This window comes from Callithrix jacchus, chromosome 18, assembly GCF_049354715.1.
Source record: "Callithrix jacchus isolate 240 chromosome 18, calJac240_pri, whole genome shotgun sequence".
NCBI lineage: Eukaryota > Metazoa > Chordata > Mammalia > Primates > Cebidae > Callithrix > Callithrix jacchus.
The window spans coordinates 44783357-44806538 of record NC_133519.1 but is presented as its reverse complement, the minus strand read 5'-3'; the positions used below and the strand labels follow the sequence as shown (position 1 = coordinate 44806538).

Genomic DNA, 23182 nt, shown 5'->3' with positions numbered 1-23182 from the left:
TGTTAATAGGTGGTAGAAAGAGGTATGAATTTTTTCACTTCAGGGAGATGACTCATCTACTCAGAGTAAAAAGATGGAAAATGTTATAAATATTTTATATTTGATCTCTTGTAAAATTGATGGCTCCTGGTCAAAAAAAAAAATCTTCAATAAATTCTGAAAACACAAAATCCTCAAGGTTGGAAGGCACCTCATAATGATTCTAGACATATGAGAACTAAATTCTGTTATATATGTGTCACTCTATTTTCCTACCAGCTTCTTAACATCCAAGCCCCATCAGAAGCCAGAGAGCTTGCTGGCTGCAAATTGCTGCATCAGCCTACAGGATTCTCCAACATGTCCCTGCATCACAGGAACGGTGAAAATGAGCCCCGTCTTCTGGCCTTGAGGCAGCCAAAACCGTAAGCCTGTTTGGCACCAAGAGCTCATTACTATTAATAGTCAGCTGGCTTGATTCACCCCAACTTTCACTTTACTAATATCACTCAGTGTTGAGTGTGCTTGCTCACTTACATATTTTGGAAAATATCTTTCTGTGAAAACCTGAGCAGGAAATTTTGTTTTTAAAACAATTTACACACACACACGCGCACGCACGTGCGCACTCACAGTTGGTTTTTTTCATATACACACAGCAAGAAGAAGAATGAAGAAAACTGTAAAGCTCACAGATCAAGAGATCACTTAAAAGGGCTGTAACTCGGCTTCGCACCCAAGAGATCATTTAAAAGGGCCATAAATTAGAATACTAGTTGATGTCTACGCCTGATGTTGGAGAAAGTAAGGAAAAATGTGATACCAATATGTGTTTTTTCATGTTTTGTAATATGGTATAATATAATATTACCACATTGGTAATTATTATAGCCTAAATCTGTTGCTAGAGTTAACAAAATTTTCAAGAAAAGGTACCAGTGCTGAATCTCAGATGTCTGGATGCAGTTTGATTTTTAAATATACTCTGCCAAGTTAAAAGAAGAAACTGAATGCCAGTTCACAAGATCATCTGACAAGACATATGAGTGGGCTACGTGCCCGTCAGTAATAAGGCCAGTAACAAGTAGAAGAGTGAAAGTCATTCCAAATAATCATATTCTTTGAAATGTTTTGTGTTCCAACCATACTGAACTTCCTTCATTTCCTTGAATCATGTACTATTACATCTCACCTTCAGACTAATTCACATATGCCTGCTTTTTCCAGTTCAGAAAAGTCATTTTCTCTCTCTTTAACTGACTAACGTCTGCTAACCTTCAGGTCTATGCTAATGTGTTACTTCCCCTAGAAATTCTTTCCAGAAGGATTCATGTTATCAATTCCTCCTGTGGTATACTACTCCCAGAGTCATCTTCACCGTCTCTTGTCAGAGCCCTCATATTGTGGGCTTACATTATCTTATATTATGGTTATTATCAATAATTTTTTCATATTTTCTGCTAAACATAAACTCAACCAGGAGTTCAAGACCAGCCTGGCCAACACGGCGAAACTCCATCTCCACTAAAAATACAAAAAAAAAATAGCCAGGTGTGGTGGCAGACGCCTGTAATCCCAGCTACAAGGGTGGCTGAGGCACATGAATTGCTTGAACCCAAGACAAGGAGATTGTAGTGAGCCGCGATCCCGCTACAGCACTCCAACTTGGGCAACAGAGTGAGACTCCATCTCAAAAAAAAAAAAAAAAGGCAACGGCTAATTGGAAAATAAAGTTTGCAGATATCTTTACCTTTACAATTACATTAAAACATCAAATATCAAAAAATACATTTAAAAATATATATATACACACACACACACACACGATTTCTTACAGAAAACTATAATACATTACTGAGATAATTAAAGATGAAATTAAGCAACATTTAGTTTTGGATAAGAATCATGGTTTGTTAATGGATTGAAAGACTCAATGTTGTTATCATATTATCTCTCCTCTATAGAATCATTGCAGTCCCAACAAAAATCCCAGCAATTTTGTGTGCATGTGTGTGTGCATGTGTGCGTGTGTGTGTGTAAATTGGCAAAATGAATCCAATTATATGGAAATGCAGAGAACTAAAAATAGACAGGATATTCTTAAAGAAGAAAAAATTTGAGGATTTACATTACCATAAATAAAGACATACTTTTAAGCTACAGAAATTAGGATAGATTGGTCTTGGGGCAAACACAGACTATTTGACTAATACAACAGAAAAGAAAAGAAGCCACACATATATGGTTGCCTGATTTATAGGAAATCACCATTGCCACTGAATGATGGTATTCACCATTGCCTTTGAAAGAGAATATAATGGTTATCAGTAGACTAAATAAATAGCTTGTGATATAGTCAAATAATGAAAAACCATATGGCAATGTAAAAGTGTGGAAGTCTGCTACTGACAACAACATGAATGAATCTCACAGATACAGTGTTGAATGCAGAAATCTATGTGAAGGTCAAAAATAAGCAAAACTTACCCATGATAACAGAGGTAAAATACTGGCTACCTTTGAGGCAAGTGATTAACCGGAAGGTAGATGAGCAAGTCTTCCTGGGTACTTATAATCTGAGTGATGTTTTCAGGGGTGGAATATATATGTAAAAATCCACCAAGCTTAACAATTAAGATTTATGTACTTCATGTATATTATACCTCAATTATTTTTTTTAAAAAAGAGAGTCAAACAGAAATAAGGGCTTGCATAAGAAAACTGAGAAATAGGCCGGGTGCGATGGCTCCCACCTGTAATCCCAGCACTTTGGGAGGCTGAGGCAGGCAGATCAGAACATCAGGAGTTCGAGACCAGCCTGAACAAAGTGAAACCCTGTCTCTACTAAAAGTACAAACATTAGCTGGGCGTGGTGGCACACACCTGTAATCCCAGCTACTCAGGAGGCTGAGGTAGGAGAGTTGCTTAAACCCAGGGGGCGGAGGTTGTGGTGAGCTGAGACCACGCCACTGCACTCTAGCCTGGGCAACAGAGCAAGACTCCATCTCAAAAAAAGAAAAAGAAAACTGAGAAGTAACCAACAGCAAGGAAACAGAAGAAACAAAACCAGAAAAATCTGAGGATTTAAGAAAACAACAATGAGCAGCAGAGTGGGATAGGAGTGTGGGGACTGAAAAGTTTTCTGGATTTAGCCCCAAAGAAGCCAATTAATTAGACCTTTTTGTGAAGTGGAAGGGCTGAGTCCAGGTCAATGGTTCAAGTTATGAATGGAGGGAAATAAGGCATTACAAACGATAATAATAAACTTTTTATTTAAGGAGGGCCAGAGAGAGCATGGTATCTAGAAACGAATGCAGAGTAAGAAAACAGCATTTTATTTCAAGTAAATATGAGGCTATGGATTATTCCTTAAATATCCATTAAACCTATATCAACCTCATATAAACCTGAGTCTCAAATGCTGAATTCAGCAAGGAACTCTCTCTTCTATTTATTGACCAGAAGAGAGTATATATACTTCCACTGGAGTTTGGAAAATTACATACGGAAATTGGAATTACTTAACTCTTTACTAAAACTAACCACCCATAGAAGAATTTGCTTAAACATATCTAACTAAGGGAAAGTTTACAGAATTAATTACCCTAAAAATGCAAACCAAAATATTGCCCTGAACTCAGACATTCTTTTACTTTCATTCTTCTTTCCACCAAGTCATGTGAAAGGTGCAAACTACGCAGGCTGATGATTGCTAAGTGATAACAACAGTTTTTATTGTTCCATTATTATTACAGATCTTTTGGTATTTTTCTTCCTTTCGATTTCCTCTTTTCTGGAAACTTAAAGTAATAAAACGAAAAGTTAAATTAGTTTTATGGTGTTCTGTAGCCTCCTGTACCACATTAAGCTCATATGACTAGAATAACAAATGGAGAAGCTGTCGCAGTTTTACTAGCAATGCCCGCGATACTCACATACGGAAACATACCAGCCCCCCTCCCAGAAAGAATTCGTAAACAGTGAATGACTTACTATAATGTGCTGATAAGGATCTATAAATGACATTGTGGTTTCAATTGCAGGAAATCTTTTCACACTTCAAAGGTCTTCTTTGGCACTCTAGCGTCTGTAAAACCTACAAAATAAACAATCACTATTGTTAAGCTTCCTTTTGGATGCAGTTCTAAGATTTGAAGGATTATGAGTATGTGTCTTAGGAAGAAAAAGTCTACCCTAGGACACTGGATAGGTTGAGTTCCTTAGGTATATGAATGGGTATCATACATAACGTAGGGGAAAGGTAAACATATTTTGATGATACTGTTTAATTTCCATATTTACTTCTTCAAATTTACACTGTGAATAATTATTAGGAAACTACACGGGCTTGTGTTGTTTTTCATTTGCCAAGTACTTTAGAAGAAATGTGTTGAAATTATGGAAAATTAAAATTATTTTTGTACTATTTATAATTAAGCTACATGTCATTGTTTCCTCAGTGGTGTCAGCATTATCCAAATTCACAAGAAAAAGGAAAGCTTTTTTTCACCTAGCTGTTTGTTAGGAATTATAAAAGTACATTCATGTTGAATTTGAACTTTAGCAATGATATTTTTTAAAGAAATGTTTGTTCATTTGAAGATGCCAGTTTACTTTAGAAGCAGTTAATCGAAAATATTTTAATGGAAAAATACTCTATTTTCCTTTTCTCTTCTACAATTATTCTTCATTATTTAAAATCAAATAAAAACTATTTAATGAATAAACATCTTTGCTATTTCATTATACCAAGTCCTTGAGACTTCATAAAACAACATACACTTATATTTCAGTATTCTATAAGTTACATCTAATTTGGAATATCTTCCCAAGTATGCTTATTATTTATCTTGAATATGTAGATTATACCATGTTTTTATTTCAGAATAAATCAAAGTTGTTTTAAATTTTTAATGATCTTTCTTTCTAAACATCAACTTTTAAAAAATTATAAAAAATGATTCCTGCTCATTGTCACAAACACCAACTGCTGAAGTGAACAAAGGATGAAATGCAATCACCGTTTTCATTATGAAGTGTATCTTTCCAGGCCATTTCACTGCTTTTTCATGATACTTAAAGTAATGGGAAAACAGAGGATTGGAAATTTTTTTACGAAAATGGGATTTTTCTCATATGCCCTTCAGTTTTTAAACTCACTTTCTTCATCATATTTGGTTGTAAAAAATATGAAGCAATATTATGTGAATGGTAAAAATCACCCATAGTTCTCTACTTAAGAATTATAAAAAATAAAGATGTCCCCTGTTCTTCATTCTGGTCCATCAATCATTTTTATTTTTACCAACAATAAAAAAAATGTGTTTTTAAAGTAAAACATCTATTCACTCTCATCACTTCTTAAGCTCCTAAAGTACAAGTATTTTTATCTTATCATGAATATTCATCAGGCTGAAAAGGTATACAGCATTTTAAATCAACTTTTTAAATAAAAACGAGGCCAAACTATCATTCTGATTTATCATAATAAATTACTGTAATCTTGGTTTTGCATTTTCTTATTTAAAACCTAATAGAAAACTTTGCTGATAACATTAACCAATTATCAACTGCTTTGATGGTATAGTTTGATTTTTCCCTCCAAAACTCATGTTGAAATTTAATTGCCAACGTACGGTACAGGGAGGTAGGGCCTTTGAGAGGCGGTTAGCTGATGAGAGTTTCACCCTCATAGGTGGGTTTAATGCCTTTTTAAAGTGGCTTGTGGAACGGGCTCTCTCTCTCTTAGCCCTTTTGCCTTCTGCCATATTTTAAATCCAGCCTTCCTCTTCTCTGGACAATGGCTATCTTGAAAGAAAAGAATAGCCTCTCCAGGAACCAAAACTGCTGGCACATTGGCCTTTGACTTCCCAACTTCCAAAACTATGAGCCAATAAATTTATTTACTTTATTAATTACCCAGCGTGTCATATTCCGTTACAGTGTGCAAAATAGACTAAGGCACTCAGATTTCACATTTCTGATATTCTGGTTGGATCTGCTATTAACTTTCAGGATTTTACTCCAATACCATCTTTCCAGTGAAGTCTTCTGTACCCATTTCATTTAAAATTGGCAAAAACCATGCTTTTTTGCTTTATGGCCATCTGACATCTACGTAGATAGCTTTTGTTGTGTTTATCTACCTCTTCTCCTTTCTTCATTAGAACATAAATTCCATGAAGGTAGATTTTGTGTGTGTTTCGTTCACGGTGAAATTCCCAGTCACTATGTCGGCACATGTGGGTACTTACTACATATGTTAAACAATGAATGAATGATAGGCTATATGTATACACGTAAGAGGCGTAATTTTCAAGCCCAGTTACGCCAAAGCATTCTGCTCAAGTCAAGGGAAGTTCACTTACTATTTATCCATAGGCTGTATTACCCTCATTCTCTATTCTACCACATCATCTTACACTGTTAATCAATACCAGTATGAGTTTCTCTTTTATCTCTTATTATTTTTCCCTAATTATCTACCTATACACACATCAACCAAACATGGTTATTCCTTTACTACTATAGGATACTGTGCCTTTGCTTAGGCTCTAAGTATTTTTGAAATTATGTTTTATATTTAATGGATGATATTATAAAACAATGCAGACAAAACTACAATCATTTTTTCTGATATTTATGTTTAAATTTACAATACAAGAAATATATCTATATTGAGTGAGATGATCCTTATGATTGAGCACTTCCCATTATCAGCATTTTCTGAGCTATTCCTATCACAACTTTCAAAAGTGATCGGCAATGACTTAATCTACCAGTATGGCTGATATTTTTATGCCAACTAAATTCAAAGTGTGGCTACATCTGTTTCGGAGTCAGAATGTAGCTAATACTCTAGCACTGTGGGCGGAATATATTTTTATTAATGGTATAATATAAAAATCACCTGCCTCATTCTCATCTTAACCATCCATATTTTCCTTATATCATTTCCCCTCAGAAGTGATTTCTTAATATGAAGCCTTCTACACATATGATAGTTCACATAAAGCTCCTGGGCCCAAGAGCAAGAGACCTTTCGATTGCTGCAGTAGCAGTAATTCCTGAGAGGCATGTCTTCCCTCTCCAGAAGCTGAAATGTCTGTGTAGGATGATGCCAGGGCAGTGCTATCAGGGATCCAAAGGCTGAAGGAAAACCAATTATGTTCTGTATTGAAGCAGCATAATTTAGTGAAAACACCATTGGATATGAGATCTAGAAAGACCTTAATTCAAGTTCCAGTTTCATATTCTAAGACCCAGGTTACTTGCTTATAAATGTGCATAACACTATTGTGAAAGGCACCTAGCCTGTAATAAATATTCAATGCATATGATTCACTTTTAAGATAAAGATTACATAAACTGGGCTGGGCATGGTGGCTCACACCTGTAATCCCAGCACTTTGGGAGGCCAAGTCCTCCCAAAAGTGATCACGAGGTCAAGAGATCGAGACCACCCTGGCCAACATGGTGAAATCCCGTCTCTACTAAAAATACAAAAAGTAGCTGGGTGTGGTGGCACGGGCCTGTAGTCCCAGCTACTCAGGAGGCTGAGGCATGAGAATTGCTTGAACTGGGAGGCGGGGGTTGCAGTGAGCTGAGATCGCTCCATTGCACTCCAGCCTGGTGACAGAGCAAGACTCCATCTCAAAAAAAAAAAAAAAATTACATAGACTGATTACTAATCACTAATAACATCATATATGTACTTGAAAGATGTACTATCTTTTGTAATTGTTGTGACAGCAGAAAATCAGAAATTTTTGATATATTTGTCACTTACAAATAAATATCTACAATATGCCTTTTGATATGCAGGGTGCCTGGGAGCAAACTAATGGTGAAGCAGGCAGGTGTGTACCACGAAACGTTGTGGCCTTACAGACTTTACACTTGACACTCTCCACAGTGGAACCTCGAAAAGTAAACAAGACTCTGGTAGCTATTCTCACCAGAGTTTTCTGTGAGTAATACTCAGAGTGGCAAAGCATCTGCTGGGACTTACAGCAATTCCATTCACAAACAGTAGCTTCATACAAGCTCTTTCGTTCATTCAACACAGACGTCTTTGCTATCTACTTAGTCTACACTAGGCACTCGGAAAACAATAGTGAATAAGGCATAGCTCTCACCTTGAAGAAACGGAACGAGGCAATCTAGGGGTAACAGTACATGCAGCCTAGCCTGATTTTTCATGCATACATGTTGCTAAAAGTAGTAACACTTTTTATTATTACTAACATCTCCAATTGGAAGGAAACCTTGAAAGCGACTCTTCTGGAAAAATATCATCAATGAGTGGCTCCATTCCCTTAGTAGAAAACCAGAAATCCTTAACATGGCCTACCATGGTGGCTTTTATATCTGTTTACTGCAAAGCAAAGTGGGGAAATCTTTGCATATCTCAATATGATACAGAAATACATACACAGACATATATCAAAAATATAGAAGTAAGTTTGCTGTGATACTTTTACTAAGTACAATGCACCCTGATTTTACTCTATTTCTTTTGTTTAAATGCTGGTAACAGCCCACTGAATTGATTTCATGACTCACTAATAGCAATTTGAAGAATACTAGCACAAAAGACCGCAAAATTGAATTTCCATCTACTTCCTCAGCCCGATGTCACTACTCTCCCTTTTGCTTTCTATGCTAAAGCCATGTGGTTTTCTTTCCTTCAGATGCATCAAGCCGTCTCCCACTCAGAGCAGTAGCTTATCTCTTCTATTCATTCATTTATTCAACAAACATTTAAGGCATAACTACCATGTGTCAAACATTGTTCAAGGGACTGGAGAAGCAAAAATGAGGAGCTAGATACATTCCCTTTCCTCTTGGAGACTGCATCTCTAGAAAGCAATCAGAAAACAAGGGATCCAAAAAATGAAAGAAACCCTTGGAAACAGAGTCGTATAAAATGATGGAAACAGGCGGAGGCAGAAACAAGGATAACTGAGGCAGAGCACTACAAAGGAGTCATCCACACAGAGGGAGGAGAGAGTGGGTCTAGAAGACGGCGCTCCAGGCAGGCAGTCTGAGGAACTGAGAGAAGACGGGGCTGGAGGACGGTGAGCAAATGTGAAAGTGGCTCATGATGAGGTTGGAAACAGAGGCCGTGGCAGAGCCTGCGGAACCTCTTAGGCAACTGCTGTTTACCTAGCTAAATCTGACCCATTCTCCAGGATTCGGTCTCAATGTCACTTTCACAGAGAACCCTTCTGTGACCTGCAAAGTATATCTGGTCTGCCTGTTGTTGGTTTCGTGTGTTCGCTGGGCTCCTCCTTTAAGCCTTTCATTCCACTCACGCAATGTCTGCCTTTCCTGGGAGAACTAAGATGCATTAAGTCAGTGGCCATTTTTATCTTATCACAGAGGCATCCCTAGTGCCTAATACTATGCCTGACATACGGTAGATTCCGGATAAAGATTTGTCCAATGGTTGGATGAATGGCATTATTCCAAGTCGTGCCAGGTTTATGCATGAAAAAAATCCACAGAATAGTGCTACACTCTCTTTCGATGTCTCTCTTTCTTAATCCTAACAATTATTAATGTCACATGACGCTAAATTTCTCTCAACTTATTTAAAAAAAAGCAGAACAAAGAAAATTCCAGAGGGGGTGAAATTAGTACTCAAAATGTTTAGAGGAAATCTGTTGCCGGGGCCCAAAGTTTGTGTCAGCGACTTTACTTCCTCTTCTCACTTCCAGCAACTTTATTCATAAGCACTCTGTTCGCCTCCTATTATCCGCTGTATCCTACAGCAAGGCTTGGATGGAGACTCCTGATATTAAAGCCAAAAGCGAGAAATTGGCTTCAGATAGCTAACTGTCCAAGTCGTCTCTCTCTCTCCCTGTCTGCCCGCTTTCTCTCTCTCTCTGTGTGTGTGTGTGTGTGTGTGTGTGTGTGTGTGTGTGTGTGTGTGTAAAACCACTAGGTTAGGAACTGCAAGATAACTAGAGAGCAAACAAACATGACTCATGGCATTTAATCTCTAAGCAACTTTCTTTTGTTCTTTGATTCCATTCAGGATTAACTCTTCTCCTGCCTTGATGAAACCTCAGGCAGCTTCAGAACTTTGCTGTTAACTTGCGTACGAAAAGAAGAAAAGAAAAGGAAGAGAGAGAAAGAATTGACCAGACACTGAAGACATTGAAATGCCAGGTTCCTTGAGTTAAAGTCTCTCTCCTGCTCAAGGTAGAGCTTGTTGCAAGAAAAAAGGGTGAGGTCATTGACTTTTCCCCTCCCCTGCCTAGAGTGGAGCCCTGCCACGCTTCAAAACTCTGGTTTTTAAACCTTCATAGTTGGAAAAGGACACAGAGAGAGCAGAATAGGGGCAAGAAGGTATGACTTCAGCAGTACTTTTAGAAGCTGTTTTGTGACTTCTGGGCCTGGTGCATGTCAAAGCCGAGCCTTTCTGTCACAGATGCTTTTTGTAGATTCTTCTGAGACTCTCTGTTTTTGAGATTTTTTTCCTTGTGTTTTCAGACATGCACAAACTATCTCTACTCCAGCTGGGGGCTTCTGTCTTCTTCCACAGCCCCAGCATCTTGTGATGCCCTTAGTTTTCTTTTTCTGAGGTTCTTTCACTCTTCCAGGCAAACCCTTGTATAGCATTTAAGACTTTTTCCCAAAATTCTCTTCAGTCCATGGACAATACTCACACGTATTTTCTTTCTTCCAACAAACCCTGAGAATGCAATTACTTCCTAAATGAAACTCTCTACTCCGCTACTTGTGTCCTTCTTATTTCCCAAGCATGACTAGACACCAGCCTCCTGCAGAAGACAAATGTTAAACCCTCTGATGAACATTCTCAGTGTCTCCTTAAAACCCCTCTCTTGTTTGGGGATTAGCAGGCATATCCCTCTCCAGATTTCCACCCCAAGGGAAGAGGGGCTGTAATCACAGCAGGGCTCTCCAAAACGAAACATCAACACTTTCCTGAAGCTCCTCCCACAGCACTTCCATTTCAATGCTTTTCTAACCGTGAAATGGGTAAGTCTTCGGTTTACATAATGTCCTTGTCCATCTGCTTTCTTTAAAACATAAGGAGCAGGCTGCTTCACTATCCATTTTAGTACTGGATATCTTAAGTCTTATGGCTTAAGGTCTTGGCCAAAGCTCCTACTTTAAAGTCCAATAGGTGGGTGAACCAACTTCCAAAACGGCAGAATGAGGAGCATGGGAAATTGTCTCCCAGAAAAACAACACACTGACAAAACTGGGCAGAATTCTCTCTCTCTCTCTCTCTCTCTCTCACACACACAGACACACACACACACACACACACACACACACACACGTATGAAAATAACAGCACAAAAGAAAGGAGATAGAGCAAGGAAATGATACCAGACCATAATTGAATCCATAGAAAGAAATGCAGGGTACCAGTAAATAGCTCTTTGACATTTTCAAATATCAGATCAGTTATTTACCATTTCTCTGAAGTCTTTTCTATTTAATAGTAACAGTAAATATGTAGATAATATAAAATATTCTATAAATATTATATTCTTCAAATAGATAATATGTAGATTAATATAAAATATTCTATAAACATTTCCTTTTCTTCTCTCAACTTCTTTAAAAGGGATAGCATTTACATAGCAATAAATTATAATCCTGTCTAATGTATATGACAATAATAGCAAACAGGAGGAGTGGTCAGGGATTAGGACTAATGGAAGCAAAGTTTTTATATTTTACTGGAATCAAGATATTATTGATATGAAGTAGACTATAACAAATTAAGGCATATAGTTTAATTCCTAGAGCAAACACTAAGAAAATGACTCAAAAACATAGTTAAAATATCAATGAAGGAATTAAAATGGGCCATCAGAAAATATCTATTTAATATAAAGAACAGAAGAATTTTAAAAAATGAGAGACATATGGAAAACAGCAAAATGGAAGATGAACACCCAACTATGCTTCCAATAACATTAAACGTGGGTGACTTAACTTTCCAATTAAAAGGCAGAGGTTGTCACACTGGATAAAACTGAACGTATATAAAAGACTAATGGAACCCAAATAAGGTTTGTAGTTTAATTAATAACATTGTACCAATGTCAGATTCCTCGTGTTGATAATGTACTATGGCTGTCGGATGTTCCGCTAGGGAAAGCTAAATGAAGGGTACATGAGAACCCTGTAATATTTTTGTTATTTCTTAAATTATTTCAGAATAAAGTTTATTTAAAAAATTTAATACATGTGAACAGATCTAATTTATAAATGTTATTCCACAGTTACGTTCAAGGAAGAAACAAAGAAGTCCTATGAGAAATTACTTAGAATCACTTCCTTCAGGATAAAATCATAGCCATTATTGTCAGACAGTGGCTGCATTTTCAGTTCCAGTTAGGAATAGGCACTCGTCCATCACTTTTTCTCTCATAACTGTTAATAGCAGCAGCAGATATTTTAGGTCTCTGCAAAATTAAGGCATTTCTGTCCACCCAGCCACATGAAACAGTAGGAAAGTGTTTTCTGTCCCAGAATTAGCTCAGTTCTGGAAACCTTATTGCAACTAAGTTTGCTCAACCACTATCATGAGTACTCACAAAATAGCAGGGTTTCTGTTCCTCTGTTTCGTATAACTAAGCTAAATAACCAGCCTTTGTGAGTGCACACAGTCTCTTAAGTCTGAAGTAAAAGATATGAAACTCACAGCGTTTTTTTCTTTCTTTTTTTGTTTTCCCTGCCCTGTAATTAGAAACTTTCACAACATGAATGAGAGGGAATTCGGATAGACTTTTCAACAGATACTTGCCTATGCAATGCAACTGCTGGCATTCAGTGGCGGTTTAATAGTGTGTGGTCCTTCCAAAACTTTCAGTTATGTTGTCGAGGCAAGACAGACTTATCAGGAAAAGTGAACAGAAACAAAAATCCAGACTAGAGTGTTTTGCTACTTCTCTCTCTGCGTACAGTGATATGACAAGGGGAAAAGAAGGGGATATGATTAGAGTTGTGACATCTGGAGGAAAGAGGGATAGGAATGCAGAAGATTCTTCTCTCTTTCCCTCCATTTCATTGTATAGACATGTGGAGATATGAAAAGGTTCAGCATTTAAGTGGCAGCAACTTCTCGACTGCAGCCAGAATGACCCAAGTTCAAGCTTGCCTCCTCCTTTCTCTATCTGAGGGATCCTGATCCTCGGTTTCCTCATCTGTAAGTGGGGAAAATGGTTCCTGATCCTCACAGAGACACTGGGAGGATGAAATAAGAAAATACCTGTAAATCACCAAGCATAGTACCTGGAAGGCCATAAATGTACAAAATAACCATTATCATTATTTTTCATGAAATTGGTGATCATTCCCCACAAACTGCCTCGACTCATACAAGTCACTTAACTCTACAGTTTCTTTTCTTTTTCTTTTTGACAGAGCCTCACTCTGTCACTCAGGCTGGAGTGTAGTGGTATGATCTCAGCTCCACTCCTGGGTTCAAGTGATTCTCATGCCTCAGCCTGCCAAGTAGCTAGAACTACAAGCACCCACCATCACACTCAGCTAAGTTTTGTATTTTTAATAGATATGGGGTTTTACCATGTTGGCCAGGCTGGTCTCAAACTCCTGATCTCCAGTGATCCACTTGCCTTGGCCTCCCAAAGTGCAGGGATTATGGGAGTGAGCTACCTCACCTGGCCTCTATGGAGATTTCTAAGAGATTCAAGTAAGCAAATTCACTGAGCACCTTTTATAAAGACCAAGTACATTTTCATACACAAAATGAATTTCTAATAGAAATACTGTTGTTTTGATCCAGTTTTTTAAAAGTAGAACATATTGGGACACTAACTTGTCTGCTGCCAAATTCAAAGCCTTCTCCATTACACCTGATATGGAAACATATTCTAACGCAAAGAGAGCATTATATTACTATGTTTTCATCCTCATTGTTCTTATAAAGATATATAGTTACTAAGGCATCACTAAAGTTTTAAATTTTTTAATTAATTTGAGAATGCTTTTTTTCTTTTTGTAAACCAAGACTATACAGAGAGTTTGATATTGCCAACAGGCACAGAGGAATAAAGAAACAATAGGAATTTAGGTGGGTAAATGAGCCATTTTAAATTAAAAATGTCTCTCAAACCATACTCTCAGGTTACTATAGGAACAGCTCCCTGTTCCCAAAGAAAGGTAAAAGCATGACTCCAGACACAAAGGCGCAGGATAATTAATGATGTCTGTGTCTTGAGCGAGGAACCCAATGGTACGGAACCGGGCACTAAGTCCCACAGTAGTGACAGGTGTGCCATATGGCTTTTAGCCACACTATTCCTTTTAGGTTTTTCCTCTTCATTTGCATTCCCAAGTCACAGCTTCTTAATCTATCAAATTTGTATTCTTGAAAGCTCATTATAATTACATAGGCAAGTATATATGAAATGCATACTGGAGTTTGAGAGAAGGGAGAGATTCCAGTGGCTTAAGGTAGAGAAATGGTAAGTAACTGACCTGACATTTGAAAACATGAAAGAGCTTAGATCTATATATAGTAAGAGGAAGAGGAAACATCCCCCCTCTAGGAGAAGGCCACACTTCATCCCACCTCAGGCTCTCACTGGCGCTGTTCTAATCCACACCTCTGCAGGATCATATCCATCTGCCATTCGGGGTTCTGCATACATTTACTCTCTAAAGTCAGTCATCTCTTAATTTATCTACTAGATTAGGACCCCTGTACCTCTCCCTGAAATCTCTTATCACAATATTGTATGCTAGACTACCATTATGCACATGTCACTCTCCCACAGCTGTGAGCAGCACAAAGAAAGTTCTGGCTTCTCCCTTTATTCCTGTTGGACCCAGAGTGATTATTCAATTACTATTGACTGAAGGATGAATCAGCACACTTGGGAATTTGATGTACTGGAGAAAACTGCCTAGATCATAAAGCGCTCTTGAGAAACAAATGGAAGTAGACTACATTTATAGAATCTAGAATGCGAAACTAAAAGACATCTTAGCAGCTGTTAATATGAATACTTAATTTTGAAAATTCACACTTGTTAAACATTTTCGACGTACTAGGTACTTCGTTAAGTGATTTAGATATACCATCTTGTTAAATTTTTGTAACAAGATAGGGAATGTTATCACTAATTTTGAGATTAAAAAAACAGGTTTGGAAAGGTAAGTAATTTGTTTAACCAACAATGCAAACAAGGCAGACTCCCAAACCCAGTCTCTACAAAAGAATAACTATCTGAGGAAGAATCAGAAAGTTCCCAGGTCATCTGGGTTAACAAGGGCTGTGCTGACCCTAGAATCCTTTCTTTCTACGTCACTTTTCCACTCTACAAAAGATTCTGAAGCACATGGAGAGTTTCTGAGAAATTACACAATGAGCAATAGAGTTATTAGAGTCTTAGCAGGGAGGTGGCATGATGAAAGTGGCACTCTGTGTTAGGTGCGATACTATGTCGCCATCACAAAGTATCGCAGACCGAGTGGCTTAAACAATGGAAATTTATTTTCTCACAGGTCTGGAGGTTGGAAGTCAAGATCAAAGTCTGGCAGGTTTGGTTTCTTCTGAGACCTGTCCCCTGAGCTTGCAGATGGCTGCTTTTTGCTGTGTCCTCACATGCTCTTTCCTCTGTGCACAGAGACCCCTGGTGTCTCTGTGTGTGTTCAAATTCCCTCTTCGTTTAAGAGCACTAGTCAAAGGCTGGGCACGGTGGCTCACGCCTGTAATCCCAGCACTTTGGGAGGCCAAGGCGGGTGGATCATGAGGTCAAGAGATTGAGACCATCCTGGTCAACATGGTGAAACCCCGTTTCTACTAAAAATACAAAAAATTAGCTGGGTATGGTGGCGCATGCCTGTAATCCCAGCTACTTGGGAGGCTGAGGCAGGAGAATTACTTGAACCCAGGAGGCGGAGGTTGCAGTGAGCCGAGATCGTGTCATTGCACTCCAGCCTGGGTAACAACAGCGAAACTCCGTCTCAAAAAAAAAAAAAAGAGCACTAGACAAATCGGATTGGGACACACCCTACCAGCCTCATTGTAACTTAATGCTCTCTTTAAAGGCTTTATCCCCAAATATCTTTCCATTCTGAGGTACTGGGATGCAGAGCCCAGTGCATGCATTTGGAGGGGGCATACTTCAGCCCATAACATGCTTTAATGACATACTCACAGCAGTTAAACAAAGCAACATACAACTGTTAGGGAAGAAAAGTGGTGCTAGAGGAGAGAGGGACAAAACTGGCCAGAGATGTCCAGATCTGATATAAGACATGATATGCAGCCAGGTGTGGTGGCTCGCACCTGTAATCCTAGAAATTTGGGATGCCAAGGAGGGTGGAGTGTCTGAGCTCAGGAGTTTGAGACCAGCCTGGGCAACATGGTGAAACCCCATCTCTACAACAATACAAAAAAATTAGCCAGCATGGCGGCATGCACCTGTACAATCCCAGCTACCCAGGAGGCAGAGGTTGCAGTGAGCCAAGATCATGCCACTGTACTCCAGCCTGGGCAACAGAGTGAGACTCTGTATCAAAAAAAAAAAAAAAAAAAAAGGTATGATAGGCATCTCAACTAGGATGGTAAAAATGATAAAGGAGAGAGCATAGTTTCTTTAAAATGGAACAGATTCCCTCATCTGATTATTTAAAAAGCTCCCCGCAACCAAACCCCCACCAACACACACACACGCGCGCACACACACACACTCTCACTCTCTCTCTCTCTCTCTCCCCCCCCCCCCCCCGCCCCATAAATGACGCACAAGGATAACGTCGTCGTTTCTTTAACCACTTCACATTTTGGGAGGTACTAACCCAGATAAGCCTGTCCATCTTAAGGATCAGGAAACTGGCCAGCCCAGTTTCACACAGTGCATTACAAACAGAGCAAGAATGTCTCCTCCTTCCCAAGCCAGCGTTCTAGTTTTCCTTCCTGGACCACTCTGGTTTGCTGTTATTTTCCATTCTTCACCTCTTGGTGGTCAAAACCAAGTGGCCCTTCTGGCCATATTTTAAGGTCAAGAAATTTTGGAGTAGGAGGAAATATTCATAATCACCACCTAGAAAGTACTTTATTGTACAGATTTGTAAGCTGAGTCCTCAAGATATAAATAAACCTCCCCAAGTTACCCAGGTAGGGGAGCGGCTGAAACGGAACATACTCTTCACTTTCAATCAGGCACTCTTTCTTTATACTCTACTGGCCCCACCTGCCCCACACACACTGGGGCAAAATTAAAATAATATATAATTGTAGTTTGGCTAAAATTTTAAGTTACCAAGTTATTGTTCGGAAGGACAAAGTAGACCCAAGATAGGAATGTGCGGAAAGCAAAGAACTGAATTTCTCCTTGGGATTGGTCCAATAAAGCCGAAACGGAATCACTTTCATCTTTTGTCATGTTCTAGGTTTGAATCATAGTTATAAATTGTTTACTTTCCAATATTACATTGTTTAAAAAAATTCCTCTTCCCACACAGACCATTATAGAATAATATCACGTTGATAGGTGTTAAATATATGATGTGCGTTTTCAGAAAATATAGAATAATAATGTTCTGCTTTCTACCTAAAAGAAACGGACAACGGTGATGTACTTATTGTTAACACGTTTAAAATATATGTAACAATGTGGCACCAAATGCTACGAAAAGAAGTGTTTTTTGACAACAGCACTAATTCTACAGCTTTTTCTCTCTAGACGGGACGTTTTGAAAATATGCTTCCAGGGGAGTATTTGTGTTTTGTTGAGAGTTCCACTCCCTCTTTAATTGCTGCTTTTTTTTAAGCGACAGAGTCAGTCAACATTTCCACAGCAAGGAAAGCCATATCTTTTTTCTAAGGTAAACAGTTCAGGGAAAACCCCAGGAAAACCATCAAACTGGCTTAAACATTTAACGAGAGCCATTTTATTACTGGATAAAGTTATCAGCGTTCACGGCTTGCTTTGCTTTTCAACGAACGCAGTAACTATTTCAGGCAGCTGGTGAGATTAATCTGGCAGTTTGAAATATCGAATTACTCTGATCTTTAAGAGGAATAAAGTGATGATAAAATGTATCGTCAGGAGTTGTGGAAGCACAGAAGGGTGTACACCACTCCCAGGTGTTACTGTAAAGCTCAACCACTAAATACAATACCAGCACTGTACAAGTCCTGAACCGGGTAACGTGTAGGAGGAATTCAGCATTACCATTCTCTTCTCAGGTCGTAAGAAGTTTGAGAAATGTGCTCAGGACACCGTGACGGCAATTCACAAGAAACCTAGTCTTTTGCAGGATTAAGGGCAAATAGATTACATGCATTTGAGGGGCGTAGCCTTGGGGGCTCTTAATCTCCTTTTGTGCCATGGATCCTTTTGGCAATCTAGTGAAGCCTAGGGACCCCCTTAAAGAGTATCACATGTTAAAATACATGAAATAAAATGTTGGCTTATAAAGAAAGCTAATTATGACCCAGGTATGATGGTGGGCACCTGTATCTCACCTACTCAGGGGATTACAGGAGAGGCAGGAGAACTGTTTGAACTTGGGAGGCGGAGGTTGCAGTGAGCCGAGATTGCCCCACTGCACTCCAGCCTGGGCAGCAGAGCAAGACTCCGTCTCAAAAAAAAAAAGCCAATTATGTTGAAATACATGTAGTCATGGCAGTCTTCAAACCCTTTAAATAAAAGTTATGTGTGCGCTGGAGTGTGGCAGCACATTTTCCCCCTTCTACTTCTGTGGGGTACTTCAACATAGTTCCAAAGTTTCATGTAAAATTTTTGAGGATAGAGGAACTTACATCACTAGAAAGAGTAAAATGATAGAACATTTTAAGCTGCTTTTGTACTACCTACTTCTGCTAGCATCATAGTGAACGTGTGGCACTTCCTGAATATTTAGGGTTACATAGACTAAACTCAGGTTGAAATGAACTGAAAGTGCTGTCATTGGCTTCAGAATGAATTTGTTTCCTTTACCTTTGAGTAACAAGCTGAAGAACTGTGTCAAGAAGACATTAATAAACCCAAAAAGCAGGTTTCAGTTAAGCTTCTGCAGATGAGATATAATGCCTCAGTGGGTTCTTTGGAAAATAGGAAATTAACAAAAACAAGGTTATACTCTCCCCTTCATTCTGCCAATGAGATATCAGACAGGAGGAAGTTAGACAGCTGCAGCCAAACCATAGCCTGACAAATACGGGCAGGACCAGGAATAAAGTGCAGAATTACTTTCCAATTCATGGCATGTCTCCGGGAGGTAGGGAGAAACAGAGGAAGAAGCAGCAGCTACTTAGTGTCAGGCAGAGAAGCAGATGAGGGGCACGGCCAGAAGCAGACTCAAGTCCATCTGAAAACAAAAAGCACCCTCTCTCCTCACCAGGCTGCCTGACTTGACCTGCACAGACTCACTGCTTCCACCCATGGAGGAGCCTGGCCTTCATTTGTGTAAAACTAAAGCCTTTTTATGTGAAGAGGATTTATGAGAAATAACAATGGACTTTTAAATTTTAAAAGGGCTTTTTCCTTTTAACTTTGAGGAAATATGAGTGAATAGTTCAATAATATTATTTTAGTCGTTGAAAAGATATCATTTTGATCATGGTAACCAGCTGTTCTCTAAAACTCTTAAGAATTGGAAGAGAAAAGGAAGTGACTTTTAGATGCAGAATGAAAGATTTATGTCAGGGTGAAGAAATACATCCTGATAGCGGGGCTGTGAAAGATCCTCTTTTTGGATAGTCTTTTATTAACACAAAATGTTTTACACCTCTTTACATTGTAGAATTTTAATGATTCAAAGTCTGTAAACCCTTCTCTCAGCGAGCACAAAGTGTGCCCCAGCTCAGAAACAAGTACTTTGCTAGGAGTCCCAAAGAGGCAGGGAGGCAAATAGTTAATCATTCAGAACTTCAGAGGACAATAGCAACAAGTCCACTAACTGGAACATGAAGAAAAAAAGACCCCAGAATGATGGCACCCGGAGCAGCTAAGTGGGCCTCGCTGAAGTGTACAGTCAGGCCTCCCAACCGGCCAGGTCAGGAACCCAAGAGTCTGGAAAGAACAAAGGCTCAAGCCCCACCTACATGGATGGGCTACTCCCTTCTAGCCACTAATCACTTTAGATAAAGGGATCTCTGTTCTGTAGACTATTCGTGTTTATGAACTTTTGTTTGGGTTTGGTTTGGTTTGGCTGTTGGTGATGTTGTTCTGGGTTTAGTTTTGGCTGTTGGTGATGTTTTGCTTAGTGCACTGCTTATCCATTTTATGGGTCTGTATCATTTCTCTTTCTGTCTTTAAAAACTCGTACCCTAGAGGAACCATCTAGCTTCTCTGCTCTTAGCATTTAAACATGGTTGCAGAAAAAAAAACGTACCCGGGAAGGCCAGTTTTAAATTAAGTTCCTATTCTCAAAACCCACAGAGGCTCTGGACGCTGCAAGGCATCTGAGTTTCTCTGGTGAGCTTGTATTCCCACCGGCAAAAGTCGCTTTATTCCCTTCTCCCACTCAGGTTTCTCACTCCACCCCAACTCCCACTCTCAGCAAGCAACCTTATCTTCCTTCACTGAGAAAGCAGAAAGTACTAGAGGGAATTTTCTCATCTTCCCACCACCAAATCTGCATATTCCCCTGCATGTGCACTTGGGTTCCCCTTCTCCCTGACACAAAAGAGGCAATGTTCCTCTTACTGCTGCAGACCTGGCACCACCCATGGCTCTCTGGATACAAAATCCCTCTCCTCAAGGGCTTTATTCTGATGGTCATGTCTCTCTTTTCTGAATCGTCAAATTTTACTTTCAACTGGCTAATCTAATTGGCAAACCTGTTACAGTCTCTCTGCCTACTCCATATTCCTTTCCCCTGCTATGTCTCCATTTGGATGCTGTGTTTCACTGATAGATCGCTCCCAAGGTTTATTTGCTTGCCCTGTATCCAGGAGCTAGCTTTTCTCACCACGCATCCCTCCCATCTCATTTACACTTCCTTATTCTGTCTACCCACACCACTCCATTGAACGTGCGCTAATCAGTATCATCCATGATCTCCAAATTTCCAAACGCAGTAATCACTTTTCCATCGTCATCTTATTCAGCCTCTTTGTTTTCTCTAGAACCATTTTCCCTCCATTCCTCCCACCCTAATCCCTGGTTTTCCATCTAATTTCTTAGTTGCTTCTTTGCAGGCTCACTGACAAATGCCATTCTCTGACTGGAACTTGCAGCATGAGCCATGCCGTTCTCACTCCGCTTACCACCTACCGTATCTGGCTTTTTATCCCTCACATCTGTGCTTCAATTCTGTGCCTCAGAGAGCCCTTCCCCTTCCCCCTTCCCATGTTACTCTATCATCGAAGCCCATTTGCCTCCTTTGTACTATTTATTATCTGTTTTTTGTATACTTATTGTCTGTATCCACTGAGATGGAATGAACTATATCTGCTTTATTCACCCAGGTATGCCCTAAATGTAGCACCGTGCGTAGCATGTAGCTGTTATTGATTAAAACTGACTGAATTAGTGAAGGAATAAATGCACACTGCTCAGCGACCAAAAATCACTGACTGACATTAACATCTGCATTTCTTGACATAGGAGGTAAATTGGTAAGTGAAGAAGAAGAGGGCGTATCACCTCAATTGCTTTGTACAATACCTGTTCTTTTTCTAAGTACTAAAACATCCACTTTCCCAATACTTTTCCAAGTATACTATATGTATTAATATAATGTTATCTAGAAATTATTTTTTTGCAGAAACTTAAAATATATATGAGAGCATTCTTTTCATTGTGATGATAAAAAGTGCTTGAAGTTCTGCACATGTACTCCAAAACCTAAAATGCAATAAAAATTTTAAAAATAAATAAATAAAAATAAAAAATTTTAAAAAAAGTACTTGAAGATTCTTGCTGTTTAAATTACATCTTAGATTGACAAATTGGCTTCGTTAATACCTTATGTATTAATACATATTAAATAATGATCTTATCAACACATATTAATATATAGTAACAGTTAACATTATTTAAGGCATATTAATATGTCATATATATTATATTGAATAATTAATGATTTACATGGATTAATTCACATGGATTAGTTGTATTAATACATAGGGTATATATTAACACTGGGGAACTAATTCATATAAATTAATAGCTTATTAGTACTTATTAATACATAAGATATTGATCAACCAAATCAAATTTGTCAACCAAAAACATGTCTTCTTATAGATCCAAGAATTCTGCAAAAATGCTTTTTCTTTGCACAAGGAGTGAAACACCCCCGTTTACTGCCTGTATACTACATTTAACTAGCTTATCCTGTCAACGCTGTGGGCATAAAAGCATGGGGCAAATAAGAAGTGTGTCAATTTATTGACTGAAATTCAGAAGCCATATACTGACCTAATGCTTCTAGCGGCACAGTTGTAACCAGCAGTAAAACCTGATCTATTTATTATGCATTATTTATTACAACATCACTGTATATATACTAAGTCAAGTATATAACTAACACTGGGTTTGACCCCTGAGAAGGAGCATCTGCTCTGTCATAAACTACCGAATTATTCGGAAGAGTAAAATAATAATGATTTTTTGTACTAATGATAAATCCAAGGTCAGAGTAACCATCTTGATGCAAATGCTTTATGCCAACTGCCAGGTTTAATAAAAGCCAGAAAGAGCCATGGGTTCTGTAGGTTATACTTAGAAAATGCTAAGAAAATTCTCTACTACCAACCCGAAAGCAAAACCTTTGGTAAAACCAGTACTTTTTATATAACTCATGAAATGTGTCCACTTTGTATTTTTAGATAAAATGTAATATATTTTACTTTCTTAAAGCAGTATACATATCACTGTACAAAATACTGTGTAGTTCCAAGGCTGCACAACCTCCTATATTACGTCAGTCAGTAATCAAGTTATAAGGGCAGAACAATTGAGTTATTATGGAAACATGCACCAGGACAAGTGGACTTCCTGGGCCTTCTCTTATAATTGTTCTGATGTTAACTCCAACAGAAAGAGTTTGACAACCCCAAATAATACATATCAAAACTAAAAATATAAACCAATCCATGTAAGCATTTAAATATATCAAAATGGAAATCATAAGGCAGACATTATAAAAAGAATTTGACTTTTGCACAGCTGTTTTTCACATCTGTAAAATGTTCATGGTAATACCTGTACTGCTAACTTACCCA

The 23182-nt window shown here is 38.5% G+C and overlaps 1 protein-coding gene across 2 annotated transcripts in view; it reads right to left on the bottom strand.

The window, feature by feature from the left end:
- PLA2G4A (phospholipase A2 group IVA) overlaps positions 1-23182 on the bottom strand; it is a 160386-nt gene that overhangs the window by 131719 nt on the left and 5485 nt on the right. For both annotated transcript variants that reach the window (XM_002760284.7, XM_078355134.1), the window contains exon 2: positions 3973-4075. In XM_002760284.7, coding sequence (XP_002760330.1) covers positions 3973-4005 — 33 coding nt within the window. In that variant the 5' untranslated portion in view covers positions 4006-4075. The remainder of the gene's footprint in view (positions 1-3972; positions 4076-23182) is intronic.